The sequence below is a fragment of the Sturnira hondurensis genome, unplaced genomic scaffold, assembly GCF_014824575.4.
Source record: "Sturnira hondurensis isolate 20B ecotype Veracruz unplaced genomic scaffold, ASM1482457v3 Scaffold0007406, whole genome shotgun sequence".
Taxonomy (NCBI): domain Eukaryota; kingdom Metazoa; phylum Chordata; class Mammalia; order Chiroptera; family Phyllostomidae; genus Sturnira; species Sturnira hondurensis.
Window position 1 is genome coordinate 2,590,820 of NW_028080037.1, and position 18,126 is coordinate 2,608,945.

The 18,126-nt window shown below is 57.6% G+C and overlaps 1 protein-coding gene across 6 annotated transcripts in view; it reads right to left on the reverse strand.

The window, feature by feature from the left end:
* Nucleotides 1-218: 218 nt before the first annotated feature.
* Nucleotides 219-18,126, reverse strand: part of ZNF664 (zinc finger protein 664) — a 28,608-nt gene continuing 10,700 nt past the window's right edge. For 4 of the 6 annotated variants that reach the window (XM_037051912.1, XM_037051911.1, XM_037051908.1 and 1 more), the window contains exons 3-4: nt 3,974-4,036; nt 219-3,883 (exon numbers count right to left, since the gene is read on the reverse strand). In XM_037051912.1, coding sequence (XP_036907807.1) covers nt 2,506-3,291 — 786 coding nt within the window. In that variant the 5' untranslated portion in view covers nt 3,292-3,883; nt 3,974-4,036 and the 3' untranslated portion in view covers nt 219-2,505. Of the gene's footprint in view, nt 3,908-3,973; nt 4,037-14,722; nt 14,816-18,126 lie in introns of all 6 variants that reach the window. The other 2 variants (XM_037051909.1, XM_037051910.1) reach the window with 2 other exon arrangements.

The following is an 18,126-nucleotide window of genomic DNA, read 5'->3' on the forward strand; positions in this document are numbered from 1 at the left end:
CTCCGGATTATTCCTGAGGCGACGTAGCCACTGGTTTCTGGCGTGGGCTGGGACCCGCTGGCTGGCACAGCCCCCAGTTTGGCCTGTCGTCCTCACTCAGGTGTTCACGGCACCGCCACCCCTTTACTCTCAGGTGTCCGGCCCCAGGGCATGTCACACCAGGTCACCCCTGACACAAGGCACAGGCCACCCCCCCACCACACACATCAAGCACAGAACCCTGTTATAAAGTGATTTTATTAAATTGATTTGGACATACTGTAGGTCAAATAATATTTTCTGAAGATAACAATCATGGAATTAAAGCTCGACATAAAATTAGTAGCTTCCAAAGTGTTAGCCATATTCCCCAGCAACAGCATGATAAAATAATTCAACTATGTAGAAATATAGACCTCTAGGACTAGCCGGACACTTGGACACCACTCAGCCCGACATCCTCGCTTGCTGAGAAAACTAGGCTCAGAGGCCAAGTGATGTGCCCAAGATCACATACCTAATAGTAGTAAAGCTAGAATTCAAACCAACTTCTCCTAAAACTAAAACTCTACCATGATACTCGGACTGGCTCACTACTAAGTCTAGGCCCCCCCATGCCCCGCGGCGCGCACGAGACACTGCAGCACGGGCGCAGCACGGGCGGTTGCAACCCGGGAGGAGCTCTGCCGGGCGAGGGCGTGAGCCGGAAGGGCCTCCCGCGGGGCGTGCTTGCGTGTCCGGAGTCTGAGCCAGACAGGGACCCCCGGCCCCCAGGCCCCGCCTCCCTTCACAGCCAGCCCACGACACCATGTGCTCCTCCTGAATCTCCTTTATGCTCCGAGGTCTTTGTTACCCAAAACCCCTTCCAGTCACAGAGGAGAGAATGCAAATGTGAGCACCTCGGCTTCGCTTCAGTATTTCCGTGACTACTCTGGGTGGCTCGCTGTCCAACCTCTGTAACAGCTGACAGACACCACGGACATGGTCACCCGTTTCAGAGCCTCAAAGATCCGCCATGTCCCCAAGACTTCCTGAGCAAAAGGACTACATGTGGGAAATCAACGAAAACAGGAATGAGAAGAGAAACGAGGTTACGAATTAGTTGCTTTTTGTTCTTGTCATTGGGGACTTTTGGTCTTCTAAACATTCCTTGAGTTCTTCCACATGTTTTTAATATTCATCTAGCAAAAAAAAAAAAGGCCTAGAACTGTCAGGCCCTGGGCAGCTGAGTGCCCGCGCCACAACCCCCAGGAGGCCCGCGGCCCCCAGCAAGGCCTGGCCTGACCGCTACCTACCGATGCCCCGCCCCGCCCCGCCCCGCCCCGCTAAATCACCACCCTAGTTTATTTTCTTCATAGCACTTAACCACTATCTCAAACTACATTATTTATCTGTGTACTTGCGTCTCGTCCGTCTCCACCACCAGAAGTTAAACTCCGCAGCAGGGGCCCTTGACTGTCCTATTCAGTGGCATTCCCAGCACCCAGCACAGTGCCTGGCACATAGGAGGTGTTCAATAAATACTTGTTGAATGAATGAAGAAAGAAAAGGATAATCAGCACAGACATCCGTGCCTAAAAAAAGAACCGATGCGTAATCCTCAACAACGGGGTTACCTAGGATTCCTACTCGTTAGCACCCCAAATCCAGGAACCAGAGACTAAAGGTCGCAGGGCCTCCTCCCCCCTGCCCGCTTCTCCTGGCTCTGCGGAAGCTCCGCGTTCCAAAAGGGCCCCAGAGGGCAGTTCTGGACAGAGAAAAGCTCTAACCTCGCTTGCTTCTTCCTCCCTATTTACACTGAGCTATTAAAAAAAATTTCAAGTGAAAAATGTGACATAGCCACTAGAAAAGTAAGTCTAACTGAGATGCAGTGATTAGCAGAATCCACAAAATTTAAAAAAACGTTCAAGGGCACGTATGTCTGCCAACAATTCCTCCAACAGGCCAATGGAAATTGTGACCTAAAATCTAAGATGGAATTCAATGCCATCTAGGAAGGGGTGGGTCTTATAGGTATGTGAGGACATATGGGCAAAGGGTTCAGAAATAATGGGACCTACATAAGGGTCAAATCGAGTGGGGCCTCAGAAACGCCAGAGCACTGTCTCGGTGGGGGCTGTGCGTGTCGAATGCATGGATGGGCATGCCTGAATTGAGAGGGGGAGTCCCCAGGGTGCCCGCTGGGTGAGGGTGACGCAGGAGGCTGGGCCATGACCATGGTTCCCTGTGCGGTGTGCAGCAACTGAGGTGTCAGCTGGAATCCCAGGAGACGCAAACCCGCGCTGCTGTGGAGATTGCACTGGGACCTCACAGCCCGTCCTGGGCAGACAGCCGGAGGCACTCGATTCAAAGCCAAGTGGTGGGATACACTGGGCGAGAATCAAGTCAGCCTCGTGCATACCTCTTTGAAAAGAATGTTCTGCTGGGGCTTGCTGTAAAATTTCTTGAGTCAATGCAGGTATTTACAGGGTTTCCTTCCTAGTGGCACTTATGGGTTTTAAGATTTTTAACTCTTAGCAAAAAGCTTTATATAACTGATATTTTGAGATGGTTTCTCTCCTTTGTGTGCACTCTCTGGTGGATGCAGAGGCTGGTGCTCTGGCTGAAGGCCTTCCCACACTCATCGCATTTAAAAGGCTTCTCCCCAGTGTGCACTCTCTGGTGGATGCAGAGGCTGGAGCTCTGGCTGAAGGCCTTCCCACACCCACAACATCTATAGGGCTTCTCCCCGGTGTGCACTCTCTGGTGGATGCAGAGGCTGGAGCTCTGGCTGAAGGCCTTCCCACACTCGTAACATTTATAGGGCTTCTCCCCAGTGTGGACTCTTTGATGCATGCAGAGGCTGGAAGTATGCCTGAAGGCCTTCCCGCACTCTTCACATTTGAAGGGTTTCTCTCCGGTGTGGACTCTCTGATGCATGCAGAGGTTTGAACTATTACTAAAGCCCCTCCCACACTCGCTACAGACATAGGGCTTCTCACCTGTGTGAACTCTCATGTGAATTTGAAGGTGGGAGCTCCAATTGAAGGCTTTGCCACACTCATAGCATTTATAGGGCTTTTCTACTGTGTGGATTTTCTTATGTCTGTTAAGTTTGGTTGTGGTGCTAAAATCCTTACCGCAATCGTCACATTTATAGACCTTCTCCCCTGTGTGGTCTCTCCAATGGATGTGAAGCTCTGATATGTGAAAGAAACCCTTGTCACACTTGTCACACTTATGGGGCTTCTCGGCCGAGTGGACTTTCTGGTGCATGAACAGGTCCGCCCTCTCAGAGAAGAACTCCCTACACATGGGGCACTTGTAGATCATTTTTCCTACTTGGTACCGTGGCTTAGAGGAGAAGCTGCTCTTGACCACGGCAGGTACAGGGTGGCGGGGGCGCCGAGTCTCTCAGGCGGCCATGCTGGCGGCCTGTCTCAGGCTTGCCCTCTCCGGGAGCTTGGCGGCTGGCCTGAGCGTCTCCCTGCCTGCCTTTCTACAGAAGGTGTCGTCCTGCATAGTATTCCTCACTCAGCGCTGCTATCGGTTACAAAGCGGCCTTCACTCCCACATGAATCCTGGGACCCATCAATACAGAACTTTCTTTTAGGTCCTGAGTTGTCAACATTCCAAGGGGCTCTCAAGGTGCAAACCTTTACGTTTTAAGCCCAGGGAATCTTTCTCTAGTGGAGCAGCCTCGTCCTTCTAACTTGCAGAGAGAGGATTGTGCAGTGTCCCGTGCCGCAGAGGGCAAGATGCCACCTGCTGGTCTCGGTCCCCTGCAGGCTCCCCTCGAAGAGTCAGGATGACATCCCGCCTCCGACGCGTCAGACAGGAGCGGCCCCGGAAGCGAGCTCCGCGGCCCCAGGTGTGTGGCCCCACCCTGGGCAGGGTGCCCTGCGGGGGGCAGCGCTCCAGGCTCCTGGAATAGGAACAGAAACAAACACTGAAAAGGCCTTTTTGTCCAGAAAGTGGCTGTTGACTTCATGTAACTGTGACAGCAGACACACACCTTTTCTGCTCTTGAGAAGAACGCCCGTGTCTTCCAGAGAGCGCTGTCCGTGGGTTTGCCGGTCTGAAGAAGAGAACGTGCAGAGATCATGCTCCTGCTCAGAGCCCAGGTGCAAACCCAACACAACCGCTTCCTGCATCACCTGAACGCTACTGCGGGGCTGCCAGGGCAGACAGGCTCCCGGAAGACCTGCGGGGAGCACGGGAGGCAGCTGTCCCCCACAAAGGCCCAGGCAGGAAAACCACCCCCAGCTGTGGATGCGGGAGGAGCAGTGCCGCTGCTTCTGGAGCCGCAGCCTTCCTGTCTGCAGGAAGGATGGACGCGTGGCCCCTGGGGTCGAAGGGCACGCCCTTGCCTGCTGTCCTCAGTGGTTTCCTGATGCACTTAAAATGAAACGAAACCCTTCACCTAAACCTCAAAGTCCTGCTGTGACCTTGCCCCACCCCCACCCCCAACGTGCTTGGCCTCCTGGCTCAGCTCCCCAGCACCCCGAGCTGGCACCTGTGCCGGGCCTCCGCACAGGCTCTTCCCCACCCGCCTGCAACCGGGGGGCCAGCTGCCTGCCCTGCCTAGAGAAGGAAGGCTTCTGGCCAAGACTCCAGTTTCTCTCTTATTAGATTCCTTCAAAGCACACAGAACTGGTCATTATCTCCCTGCCCTTGGGTGTTGACCAGTCTCCTGTGCCAGGATAGAAATTCCACGCAGGAGGAACTCTGTGTGCCGCTCCCTGTCACACTCGGTGATGACAATCCTCTCTGACGCCCGTCCTGCCGCCAGACAGAACCTGCCGTGGCCTGGGCCAGCAGACGCAATGCCCCCACGCGCCTCGCTGCCCGTCTTCTGACAGCGAACACAGGATAGAGTGTCCGACAAATGCAGTGAGGAGCAAAGGGGAAAAAACGTACCCCAAATACTCAACCTGGACCCTTCTGAGGTTTAGGACCGTGTCTCTGCAATCTTCCCACCTCCTGTATTCTATCTCAGCAAGCGGTCCCTTCAACTAACTAATAAAAGTGAACAGATCTTAAAACAACTCTCAACAATATGCCCCATGTAAAAATGGGGTACCCTGGTCATTGAGATTTCTCCAACATTAAAACGGCAAAATCAATCAAACCCCTTCTAGGAGGAAGCATCAGGATATTACAGTCCAACTGCACAACCCAGCGTCAGCGAAAATGCAGCCGGTGTCGGGGAAAGCACACATGCTTCTCCTCTGACTGGGTCACTGTACGTGTGCAGAGTGACCCCAAGACGCAGCAGCAAACCAAGGGAGCAGCCGAGGTCCCAGCTCACCCAGGGAGGCAGCGCCTGTCACAGCCAAGCTGCAGGCAGGCCAGGCCCCCTGGGGGCGGGGGGGCGGGTGGGGGGAGGCTGGCCGGCCAACCATGGCACTTCCTGCCATGGGACGCGCCCAGCCACTTCACAGGGGGAGTGGGGGCGTGGCGCACTGAGGTGGGGTGAGCCCAGGCCCTTCATGCTACTCAGGAAAACAGCAAGAAAACACGAGTGTGCTTACGTATGTACGCAGTGTTCACGTGGTGCATAAAAAGTGAGCATGGAGAAGGCCGATACAAATCTAATTTAAATGGTTCTTTACGGCAGAGGAAGGGAAGAGAAAGGATGGAGTGAAAAAAACTGCTCTGAGTGCACCTTGTTAGGCAGCTTTGACTCTGGAAACATGTAAATGTTAAGTATTCAAAAAGTAAAATTTAACTAAAAGGAAAAACAACCCCTAAATTTTTAGCAGAAAGTGTACCTCCTCCAAAGGACAGGCTCTGTTGATAAATGAGCTTTGACGAACTCAAACTCCCTCCGACAGCTGCCCTGCCGGCTGCCACGGCAGTGGTCCCTCCGTGCAGTGAGGGAGTGCTGACAGGCACTCAGGCTGAGCCGTGTCGCGTGAGAGAAGGAGACAGCACTGTAACACTGGACGTGGAAGCACCCGTCTGAATTTGTGTCTTTGTTCTAGGTCTGTCCACCGACAAGGCAAGGACTCAGTGACGACAGCCAGCAATCCCCCACCACGTGCAGGGGACCCCTGGGGACAGATGGCTTCCAAGTGGAGCAGCACTGCATGAGGCGAGTGGGGACCCCTGGGCATGCCGGCGTGCCAGAGCCCTGCCGGAGGAACACTGGTACCCACTTACAAAGAGGCTCCCACTGGCCCGAAACAGGACATCAGAGCACCGAAAGGCACGGTGACGGCAATCTACTGAAACACAGCTGCAAACCCCCATGAGCTCGCCACCCCCAGGGCTGGGGGTGGGTGGAAGCAGGGGGAGGGACAGGCAGAGGGACGGAGTAAAGGGCGTCCCCTTGAGACAGACACCTCCGCTGGAACCGAACCGAGCTTCCAGAGCTCGCTCCCCTTCGAAGAAACCAGGAGGATGAGGTTACCAGGAAGCAGGCAGAATCACAGCAAGACGCCAGCCAGCCGGGAGGAGGCCTGCTTTCACAACGCGTAAACGGCGTGGGGTGGGGGTCTGGATGAAGGAGGTGGAGACCTAGCGAGCACAGGCAGCGCTCAGGTGAGCCGGCCGCTCAGACAGACAACTCAGGAGCCCCGACAGGGCCCGGCACCAGAGGGTGCAAGAAGCCTGTCCCCGTGTGGGGCGTGGCGATGCCCCTGCAGGGTGTGCACCCACGTCTGTGTTTTTAGGAACCTGCACTGGAACTTGTAGGAACGTGACGATGTGTGCCAGGTGTGTCTGAAGATGCTTCAGAAAGAACAGAAATGGACAAACCGATGTGGCGACACTGCAGCCTGGGGGCGGGGAAACGACGCGGGGGACCTCCTTTACCTGTGCAGCGGTGAAACAGCCCCTGCTGAGAAGATGGTTTTCTTGCCTCCCCCTTCCCGCACAGGGACACCGGCCCCCAGGACCAGCCCCCAGAACCACAGACACACAAGCCCCAGTGCCCACGACCTCCCCGGTCCATGGGGAGCAGGGAAGGAGGCAAGCACCACACGTCACCAGGCACTGCTGGCTTTGGGGCAGGGACAAGCAGAGGACAGAGAAAGCAGGTGGCACCTGGCTCCTCCTTCCCTCACCAGTCAGCTGGACACCACTGCCGGACACCACTGCGGCGCTCCCAGCACCCTCTCGGGGAAACAAAGCAAAATGAAGACGTGAGGGCCAGGCCTTCCTCCAGACTGCCCTCCCTCCCTGCCTGCACCCCCCTGGTGCTCTTCTGCACACTCGCCCAGGGCGCGCACGGTGGAGTGGGTGCTGGCCCCAGGGCCCATGCCACTTCCCCTCCGAATGCTCTTGTCCCCTGCCCCCCACGCCAGCCCTCTCATCTCCAAACTGGCCCAGCGTGTTTCTCCGCAGCTCCTTGGACTCCCAGGCCCACACCCCACCCTCCAGTGCTGGCATCCTCTGCACACCAGCACTGCCTTCCCTGAGGGCAGCCTCCAGGCCCCAGCCAACCCTCCCGCCCCCGCTCTGCCTCCCTGGGCCTGCCTGATCATCCTTCTGCACGTTGGTCTCCCTGTCCCTGCTGCCACCAACAGGAAGCGCAGAGCGCAGGTGCCTGGCTGCCTCAGCCTCGGGGCCCTCCCTCACGGAATTCGGTCTCGCCAGGGCAGGCGTCTGTCTCAGACACCCACGCGGGAACACCACTGGGTACCTCCAGGAAATGGGAATGGGGCCTGCCCCGGTCGGCTGGGGCAGGAGCCTGCTGGTGACAAGGAAACTGTCTCAGAGGGCAGGGCGGACACAAAGGGCCTGTGCTCAGAGAGGGAGGGTGGTGTGCGGGGGAAGGGCCGGGGTGGCAGAGGGTGCACTGCACTACGAGAAGGGGCGCCGAGGCAGAGGACATTAAGGATTGTGGCCTTGACCCCCAGAGTGAGGGACAGCCACGGTGGTGGTTAGTTCTCATGTGTGTTCAAGTGGGAACATCTGCACTTGCAAGTGAAAGCTGGCTGGCATGCAGCCGGAGGGTGTGAGGAATGCAGCTGAGTTTGCGCCTCGCGGAGCGGTCAGAAGGCAAAGGGGCCACCCACCGAAGAAACTGCAGCCCCTCCAGTCCCGGTCTGGCCTTCCTAACCCCCGGGGCCCGCAGTCCCCACGCTGCCACCACCCTGCCCCTCCGTCCCCCCCCGCCCCCCCGACCGGGGAGAGCAGCACTCTGAGGGGCCCTCAGCCCCCAGCTGTGTCCCCAGCCTGCCCTCCCCGCATGGTGGGGACATGCCCTCGGTCCTGCTTCCCATCAGCCCATCCCACTCCTCTGAGTTTATCTCCGATGCGTTTTTCTTATTTAAATTTAACGTATCATCTGAAATTTGGACCGTTGGCTCAGAAAATCTAAAGTCACTGGAAACAACACCATCACTTTGTCACAAAAAAACAGTGAGAAGGACTGCCGTCCTTGTTTCTGAGAAGGTGCGGCCCCTCCAACTGGGAGAAACCTCCGCGGTCAAGGTGTTGCGGGACTGACAACAGGGCGAAGCTCCAGGACCCCGATACGTACAACGCCCGCCCGCCTGTCAGACACACACTGATGTGGGAGCGGAATCTCCCCAGCACGTTGGGTTTCTTGACAGAACCTACTTTTACTGGAAAGCGTGGCCGACAGTGCAGTTACACGGCCTCGGGTGTGGACAGGTGTCTCGGTCCACACGGAACCTGCTGCTGGCTGCCGACGGCTGTGCTGGAGCTTTCCGGGGGCACCGGAGACAGGGAGACTGTTGGCCAACAGCAGCTCTGCGTGTCCCGTGCTCGGAGAACTTCCTGATAAGACCGGCTGCAGTGCCCACAGGCGTGGCCTGGTGTGTCACGTGTGAACTGTGCGAACTCCTGCAAGGCCCCCTGGACGAGGCGCTCAGGTTGCCAAGGGTGCAGCGTGCAGAGAGCTCGCAGACCCGGCCTCCGACCCCCACCGCCCCTCCGCACGCAAGTGTCCTGAAAGGCTGCCGAACGCGTCCACGTGCGCGGTCTGGGCGAGGCCTCCCCTGGGAGGCTGCGCGCGGGGGCAGGTGTCTTGGGCCTCACCCCGTGAAAGGCATTTGCTAAAGTGCAGGTATTGCCGCTCCTCACACTCAGTCTTTGTTTCAGAAACGGCGGTTTTCTGTGAAAACGTCGGCCCACGGCCACACGCACAGAGCTCCTCGGGGTCCTCGACTACGCTTTCACAGTGTGCAGGAGTCCAGAGCCTAGAAAGGGCTTGAGGCTCCATTTTAGGCCCACTTTTTCTTTTACATCCTCACACTAGAATATGCTTATTTATTTTAGAGAGAGGGCAAGGGAGAGGAAGAGAGAGAAACACTGTGGCTTCCCTTATCTGCTGGACTGGGGACGAAACCTGAAACCTAGGGTGTGCCCTGACCAGGAATCGAACCAGTAACCTTTTGATGCATGGGACGACGCTCCAGCCAACTGAGCCATCTGACAAGGGTTAAACCCAACTTTTCTTTTAAAGCTTGAAAGGATGTGAACAAGCTGTCAGATGAACTTACTTAAAATGAGTTACTTCGATCATCAGCCATTATGTAAGAAAACGTCCCTAAATTTCTCCAAAACAATTCCAAAGTCGACCTTTGCACTCAAGCAGACTACAGGACGGACACTTGAAGGAAAAACGCTCTGCCCAGAGCAAGGGCTCGTTTGGGGCTCAGAAACCCCCGTTGGCAGCAGGCCACCATGGGCTCTCACAGGACCTGGATTCCCAGCTGGGACGCCACGCGACTGTCCCGCATCATTCCTCGGACACAGGGCTGTTCACGGAGGAGAACATGGGGTGCGCTCCCAGCCTGGCCAGGAACTGCCCCTCACACCTCACCAGAAGTCCCAGAAGCCAGTGCAATCAGACACTAACTGGGCGGGCGTCAGCTCCAAGGGAGGTATGGCCTCCGCTTGCCCTTGTTCTAAGGCCTCGGCACACAGTCACGGGAAGGCCATTTAGGTCCCTGGTGCCTACATGCTGCCAAGGACCGGGCTTGTCCTGTTCCAGGCCACCACCCATGGCCCACTGGGGGGGTCTGGGTACACAGAGGCAGCATCCACCTCCTTGCTCACCGCCATGGCCCTGTCGGAAGACTCCAGGGCAGAGTGCACACATGAGGGTCGGAAGACTCGGCCGCTCAGGCTGTGTGGACCGGGCACTTCTGCCGGCTCAGCTGAGGGTCCCACATAACCTGGAGCAGTGACTGATGACATGCTGCTGAGGACTGTGGGACCCTGTCAGCCCTAGGACTGAAGATGCCGGCGGCCTGGAAGACACTCTCCTGGGGGCAGGCTCCTGTCCCAAACAGGCCCCTCACGGTCCCCAGACTTGTTCTAGAGCCCCACCCTTCCGGACACAGAGCTGGTTTCCTCATTACGGCTCCCCTCAATCATCACAGGTCACAGCGAGGCGCTGTCCCACACCCCTGGACGGCCCAACCTCGCACACTGGTGGCCGGCTCTCAGAGCGCCTCTAAAGGAGGCCCACCCAGCCTTTCCTAGCACTGGCAGGCAGCCTCAGCCTCTGTTGTCAGCCCTGGCTGGCAGCGCACGGAGGCCCCAGTGCCGGGGACAGGTGGGAGGTGTGCTTCTGAAGTGGCATCTGGGCACTGGCTCCCTGGTCATTCCAGGTCACTCAAGTCCTGGGGCGGCGGTGCTAGCCAAGGCTGGGAGGGGTCTCGTGTACCATGGTCCTAGCATGCGCCCTAAGCCCTGGGTCTACATTCCCCCTCAGCACACCCAGCTGCAGAACGGACTTCAGGTTCCTCCCCACCCAAGCCTGTAGAGGTATTCACACCACACACCCGTCCCGGGGAGCCATCAGCCTGGCCTCGCTGCTGCCTGAGCAGCGTCTCGGTAACAGGCCCCGATTCCGAGGCTCCCTGACCCTCCTCTACACACGCGCACACACACAGAGGTCCCGGCGGGGGCTCGGGTCACTCTCGAACCACAGGGACGGGAGTTGCTCTCGTTTCGTCCCTGGGACCTCCATTCTTCGTGTGGCCTGGCCTAGTGAGCCCAGACGGAGAAAAGAGCAAAGACAAAAGAGGCCGTGTCTGGTTTCTCTCCAACCCCAAATCACCCGAGAGAGGATGAAATCGGGTCCAGAGCAGGGCGAGAGTCTGGAGGGAGTGAGGCCAAGTTCCCTCCCGTGTCCGAGGAGGGCGACCGCGGTGTTATTAAAGCAGGAAAGCCTGACGTGGGCGAGCAGCCCTCCGCTTTCCTCCCGCCAAGTCCGCCCACAAGATGACCTACGGGGTGACACACGGGGTACACCCTGGTTCTGCCACTGGCTGTGTGATGATGACTAATCTCAGGCTGATCTGGAAAAACACAGATAACCATGTCTATGAGGCTCCGCTGCCATAATTAAAGAAGATAATGGATGTGAACCTGCCTATCAGAGGGCCCACAGCATAGCTGAGGCTAAATAAATAGGAGTTTCCTTAGTTCCCTTGTTGTAATCAGTGTGTGACACACCCACTCAGTTGCCAACGACGTCGTTTCCCAGGCAGAGGCTCCCCCAGACCGGATGACCCGTCTCCTGGAAGGAGGGCCCCTCCTCCGGGCAGAGGGAAGCTCTGGGTTCACGCCCACGGGCCTGGCTCCGGTGCACCCTTGCTTCTGCCCCGAAGGTTCCTCCCTCTGCGCACAGGACTGTTTGAAAGCACATGTGACTTCACAGACACATCCTCGGCCTGGACTCCACGCCTCTCACCCCTGCTCTCGGACATGGCGCACAGAGACACCCGAGTCAGGGGCAGAGTGTGACTTGCGTCCATGACGGGCCCAGTGCACGCCACATCCAGGCACGAGGCTACCTTATCTCGCTAGTGCGCAGGCAACCGGCTGTGCGTTAGGGATCAGAATAACGTGGTGGCCAGAACACCGCACAGCAGTCAAAGTCCTAAGTCCCAGCGCCTGATCTGACACTCTCCAGCTGAGTGACCATGGACCTCAGCTCACTCCTCTATGAAATGTGACAGGGGGGCCTACTGTCAGTCATGCTCACTCTCACCCTCGAAATGCGGGGCGTGAGGGGACAGGCAAAGGCTTCAGCATCCATTCTGTCCTCAGCGAAGAGGAACACAGACAGGGGACTGACAAAAACAGAGGACCCCTGGGGGACACAGTAAGGACGCCCAGAGCGCGCTGACACGCTGCTGGCATGGCAGAGGCCACCTCCTGCTGTCCTGGCCTACGGCCCGAACACGCCTGGACCTGTCTCCCTCAAGGGACCAGCCTTCAGCAGCTGGCTGGGGCCCCCCGCTCTGGGCTGAGCAGCCACTGGGGGGCAGCACACAGGCGCCCACACAGCAGGTTCAGGGAAACGAGCTCCAGTGCCCCTCCCCTCAGACAAGGGCGCTGAATTTATTAATGTGCTTCCTCCTGCCGCTGCTGCTGGGGGCAGTCGGCCCGGAGGGCAAAGTCCACCTTCGGGCCTAGAGGAAGAGGCGGCAGACACTGGGAAGCGGAGGCCACGCCCAGGGCCTGAGTGGGCCTGGGAGGGCCTGGGAGGCTGTGACAGACACAGACAGCAGTGCCGGCAAGACCGCCTCTGCGACGCAGGGGAGGCCGTGCCTCGGCAGTGGGCAGGCCAAAAACTTAGGGACCTGAGATTCCGGTTATTTTTAAAAATACACTTTTAAAATTTTGAGAAAACACATAAGACCAAATTCAGCATCTTCACCATTGTCAGCCACAAAGTTCAGTAGTGTTGAGAGTAGACTCAGATCACAGTGGAAAGACCCTGAAGGTTTTCGCCTCAGGAAACTGAAACCCCGCCCACTGACCGGTGCCCCGCCCCTCCCGCAGCCCAGAGTGCCACCACTCCACCTCNGCCTGAGTGGGCCTGGGAGGGCCTGGGAGGCTGTGACAGAGACAGACAGCAGTGCCGGCAAGACCGCCTCTGCGACGCAGGGGAGGCGTGCCTCGGCAGTGGGCAGGCCAAAAACTTAGGGACCTGAGATTCCGGTTATTTTTTAAAATGCACTTTTAAAATTTTGAGAAAACACGTAAGACCAAATTCAGCATCTTCACCATTGTCAGCCACAAAGTTCAGTAGTGTTGAGAGTAGACTCAGATCACAGTGGAAAGACCCTGAAGGTTTTCGCCTCACGAAACTGAAACCCCGCCCACTGACCGGTGCCCCGCCCCTCCCGCAGCCCAGAGTGCCACCACTCCACCTCCCACCTGCATGGCTCTGACTACTTTTAAACGCGTCGGGTCCTGGAGATTCTTCCACCTGGGTGCAACTCACGCCTCGCAGGCTCGTAGGCACACAGGCACAGGGAGCGAGACCTGCGGAGCCCACTCCCCAGGCAGCCGAGTGCAAGAGCAAGCGGCTTCTCAGAGCTGAAGAATCACGTGGAGATAAAGACAGTCCCGAAAGCAGACAAGACCTGGTGACCAGAATTCAGGATTGGCACAGGCAGAAGCTCATCAACACCCTGTCACCAAGGGAGCTGGGGGGTGGTTACCCCAACCGCGCAGAACTCGGGGTGGGGCTTCAGACTTGGCAGGGCTGGCCCTGGTGGGTGGTCTGCAAAGTCTGGAAACGTGTGCTTGCAAAGGCACACCAGGGCTGCGAGGCAGTCTCCGCACATGGCCTCACTGCCGGCGCTCCGGCGGAAGGGGGCTCGGGGCTGGGCCAGAAGTCTAGCACAGGCGCGGCGCCTGCTCCGGGCCTGTGAGCCCGACTCCTGCTGCAGCCGCCGGTCCGCCTGGCTAGACCCTGTGGAGAACTCCTTTCCCTGATAGTGATGACCCTGAGCTTGAGACAGAAGCACTGGCACAAAGGGGAATTCACAAATTGCCTGACCTGTGTATCTCAGGTCTTTTCTCCCACACTAAAGGAGGCTGGCTGGGGCCACCCGAGTCAGGCCCGGAGAGAGCAGAGCCAGAGAGAGGCAGAGAGGAAGGAAAGGACAGTCGCTGCCTGTCAGGGCACCGTGCCTCCCAACACTGCCCTTCCTCCAGGGCCAGCAGTGCCAGGGACGGGCTCTCCCTTCTCTGGTGGCCTGGCTGTGCACATGGCAACGACAGGAAGTTTCATGAGGTGTGTGGGCCACAGACGGAGAGCCGGGCTGCACGTGAGCCTCCACTGCTCTGGGTCCGGTGATGACCAAACAAGGTGAACAGACACCTGTCCCACGGAGAGACACATGCTGTCTTTCAGCGACGCTAGAGAGGGGAACAATCACTAGAAACGATCACAGGCACGAAGGCTCGAAGGAAAAAGCGCCTGCACTGGAAACCAACGGCTGTCGCCATCGAGTCTGCACAGAGGCTGCAGAGTCCTCCCAGAATGCCCGGCGGGACACTTTCTGGAACCCACACTTCAGCACTTCAGGGGTAGCTGTTGCTAAAGTTTGGGGGAAAGACACCAAAAACTTAGGGAGAACAAACTCAGCTGGCAAGAAGTTTGCTGCCCCAGTGGAGAGAGGAACGGCGGGGAAGAACCAGACAGCACGAGCGCAGGAACCGGCTCCCGGTGCAGGGCCCCGAGGTGGCAGACCACGGCAGGGCTGGTGCGGACAGGCTGCACTGACCAGCGGCTCCTAGGGAACTCAGACACCGAGCCGCAGAGGAAACCTGAAGACACAGGTTTCTGCTGTCTCCAACCTCAGGGAAGGCTGTCCAGGGTCTTGGAAACTCTCTAGAGAAAGGCAAGTGTTTAAGGGCACCGCTGAGCACTGAAGGGCCCGGGCTTTGAGGAAACTCCGGAGAGGGCTTCGGTTTGGACAGACCTGAGGGGCACTGGCTTCGTGCAGGAAAAATGGTAAACGAGGGGAAAACTTACCACAGCGCCAGGAGTTAAAACCCCCAAGACATGCCAGCAGCAGAGGCAGGGTGCACAATGGCTGGAGGGCTAGAGGCCGTCGGGTCCTGCCCGCTGAGAAATGCAGAGAGAGGTGCAAGGTTGGTAGCGTGGAAAACTCGCGATCACATTTTTTGTGGAACTAGCTGCTACAGATGCGGGGTCCTAGCTCAGCAGACAGGCAGACTCACTCACATGTGGGACTTAAGTAAACGGACAAGGTTCAGGCATGTAGGCCAAAGAGGGTGAGAACGCCCAAGAAGCCCTGCAGGGGAAAATCCAGGCAGGCGCACACCCGCACTCCAAGGGACCGCACAGCCTCCCGACCCGAAGATGGAGATGCTGAAGGCACCTGACTGCAGAAGACAGCCACGACGGCAGTTCGAGACTAAGTAAGTTAGAGCACGGGAAGACTGAAGATCATGCCTGGACGATTCTAAGGGCCCAACAAAGATAAGTTACCATTATCATCATTTTAGCTGTTCCATCTACTACCCCCCAACACACACAACTTTTAGTCACCACTAAGAGTAGTTTGGGAATAGACTTCAAGATCTACCTTTCAGTTTGGGAAACACGACTTTTTCTTGGGATGTTTGGTGACACAGTAAGGGATCTGGATGTCAGAATGCTGCTGCCCTGGCTCTCAGACGGGACACTGAGCTTTTCTCCTGGATTCTGTCACTCTGGGGACAACATGGAACTGCTGTGTGTCCACACGTCTCCCCAGACCTTGAGGGAAAGGAAGTGTGTGAGTGACACTCGGTCAGAGTCACCTGGGGAGCCAACGTGGCCCAAAGCGGTGGTTCGCGCCCAGAAGGAAGACCTGACACGGGAAACAACCCTGCTGCTTACCGAGTGGCCCTGCGGTGTCAGGGACCGGATAGAAGAACACAGAGAAGTGAAAATTTATTTCTCTGTGGGAACAAAAGGTTGACAAACGGCACACACTTAAAAGGGCAGGAATACATGTGGAAGAATTTCAAGTGGTTTTGATACTGGGCCAGGGTGTTTCTTCCTCACTGACTCACACGGGCCAACTGCAAAGCCTGCTGCTAGGAGCGACACCCGCTTCGAGGCAGGCCTGGCTGCTGGGGACCCTGGACCACTCGGCTCCCCTGTGCAGCTCACGGACCAGGTGCGGGTCCTGCCCCGAGAGCCCATCGGTGACTGTGCCAGAAGCCTGTAACCCCAGCAACAGCGACAACAGAGTATGATCCCCTCGATGAGAGGGAGGTGACGAGCTGTGCGGGATGCAGCTGAAAGGCCAGGACATGCATGGAACTGGGGAGGCCGCAGGGGCCCCAGCAATCCCACGTCACCGAGAGACGCCCTGAGACCCTCCGTCCACGGGAAAGACTGCAGCACATCTCTGAGCCGCCTCCATCACTGGCAGTGCTCTGGTCCATGAGCGTCCTTACACCCCACCTCCCGCTTTTCCTACAAGGGCCCGAAGGAGTCTCCACTCCTCTCAAGGAGAGTGGGGCAGTGCCACCCGACTGTCACTGCAGCTCTGCTGGGGTGGCGTGCCCCACGAGCAGAACCGAGGGGTGCATGAGCCCACTGACGCGGGTGTGTCGGTAAGGTTTAACACGCGGCATGGTGAAGACCACCAGAGACGAGAACACAGTGGCTTCCCAGTCCGCAGAAGTGGACACGGTCGCATTGAAGCCAGAACCTGCCCACCCGGCCCCTGGTGTGAGCCTGCACCTTAAACAGTGTACCCCACCCCACAGAACCGGGCAGTGCGCAGTCAGAGCTCAGTGCCCACCCCCAGACATAAACATTCCATTTCAGTACTTCTCACATTAAGGTCTGTTTTCTTAATGGAGTATTTTAAACTAACGAAGCCAAACAACTATCAGCCACCCTGTTCATTTTACCAAAAAGAAAAAAAGTGTTATTCATGATTGCAAACTGTCCTGTGTACACTGAAAGGACTTAACTTGGACCCCTGTCAGAGCAATGGGTTGACACTGGCCACATCTGCTCCCTCTCCGTGTGCCAGGGCCCCTGGGCGCCCTGACAGACTGAACCCACCTTCCACTCGCTCTGCTTCTCCATTTAAGCAAAGCAGGAGGCAGCACCGGAACTACACAAAGTTTAAACCTCATACCCGAGAGGATGACGTTTAAAAAGGGGAAAGGGGACACGGTCCCCTCCCTGCTCTGCTCTGCCTTGCACAGACCAGCTCACTGTCCATCCCCGGGTGCGTCTGCTGACCTGCCTGGCCAGGGCCAGGCCTTCCCCACGAACACCGGCATCCATTCCTACCCCCTCCACGCCCCCCCCGCCCCCCGCCACACACCAGACGCTTCCCGGCTTCCCTTCTGCAACACCCAGCCCAAAGGTGCAGTCTGTCCTGGTCAACTCTTCGACCCCCAGCTACGCAGGCCTCCTCGGTCCCCGCTCTGCCCTTCCCCGCTGCCCCTCAGACCCCTGACCAACGAGGGCCCTTTCTTCCACCCACCCCTACTTCCTGAGCTTAGTCTATGTCCTGACTCCGTGTGCTGGCACAGCCACCTGTGGGGCTTGGGCGAGGGCCATTCCCACAAGGATCACGCCATAGTCCCTCACAACCAGGCCTGTCCTCGCACCTGTACTTCCCGCTGCCTGTAGAGACACTTCCCCACCATCCCACCATGGACTCAAAAGCACCCCTTCACCACATTCCGATCCAAGTTCACGTACAAGGCACCGCACCCCCTCAATCGCCATCGGGAGCTGGAACTTCATTTAAAGCTGTCTCCTCCTCCCCTGCCCCGCACATCTCTTGGCTGCCTGTTTTCTCCTCTCAGCTACGGCTAGTCCTACAGCCCCTCAGCTGTCACTCGCCTGTCTTCCCCATGTAGGCCTCTCTACTTTCTGGATTTCTACCAGTTCACTTCCCATTCGGTCCTCAGCCCACCACCACCCCAATGAACCTCCTCCTGGCCAAGCGCAGGGGCCTGCGTCTTTACCCCTCACCTTAGTGCGGGGTGGGCAGAGACCTTGCTCCTGGCCGGCCGGCACCCAGCCTGCCTGCAGAGCTCCTGCCACCCCAGCGAGACCGGTCCGTGTCCCGAGTGCCACCTTGGCTCTCCTCAGCTCCCAAATGACACCCACAGCAGTTCCAGCGGCAAGTCCACTGGTTCTTGCCTCTGGGTGTTAAAGAAAACCCCCGCGGGGTCTGTTCCCACTGTTCTCAAGGCCTCCAGAGGGCACGCACACACCTGCTCAGAAGCCCTCACAGGTACCTGCACCTGAATTTCACAGGGGATTCCTACCTCCCACTCGTGGGTTTAAATCATGAATGAAGATCTGTATGAAGCTGCTCTTCGCGGGTTCCCTGATTCGAACTGTGAGTCTGGGGCCCTCATGAGACCCTAACCCTGCTGGAATGTGGA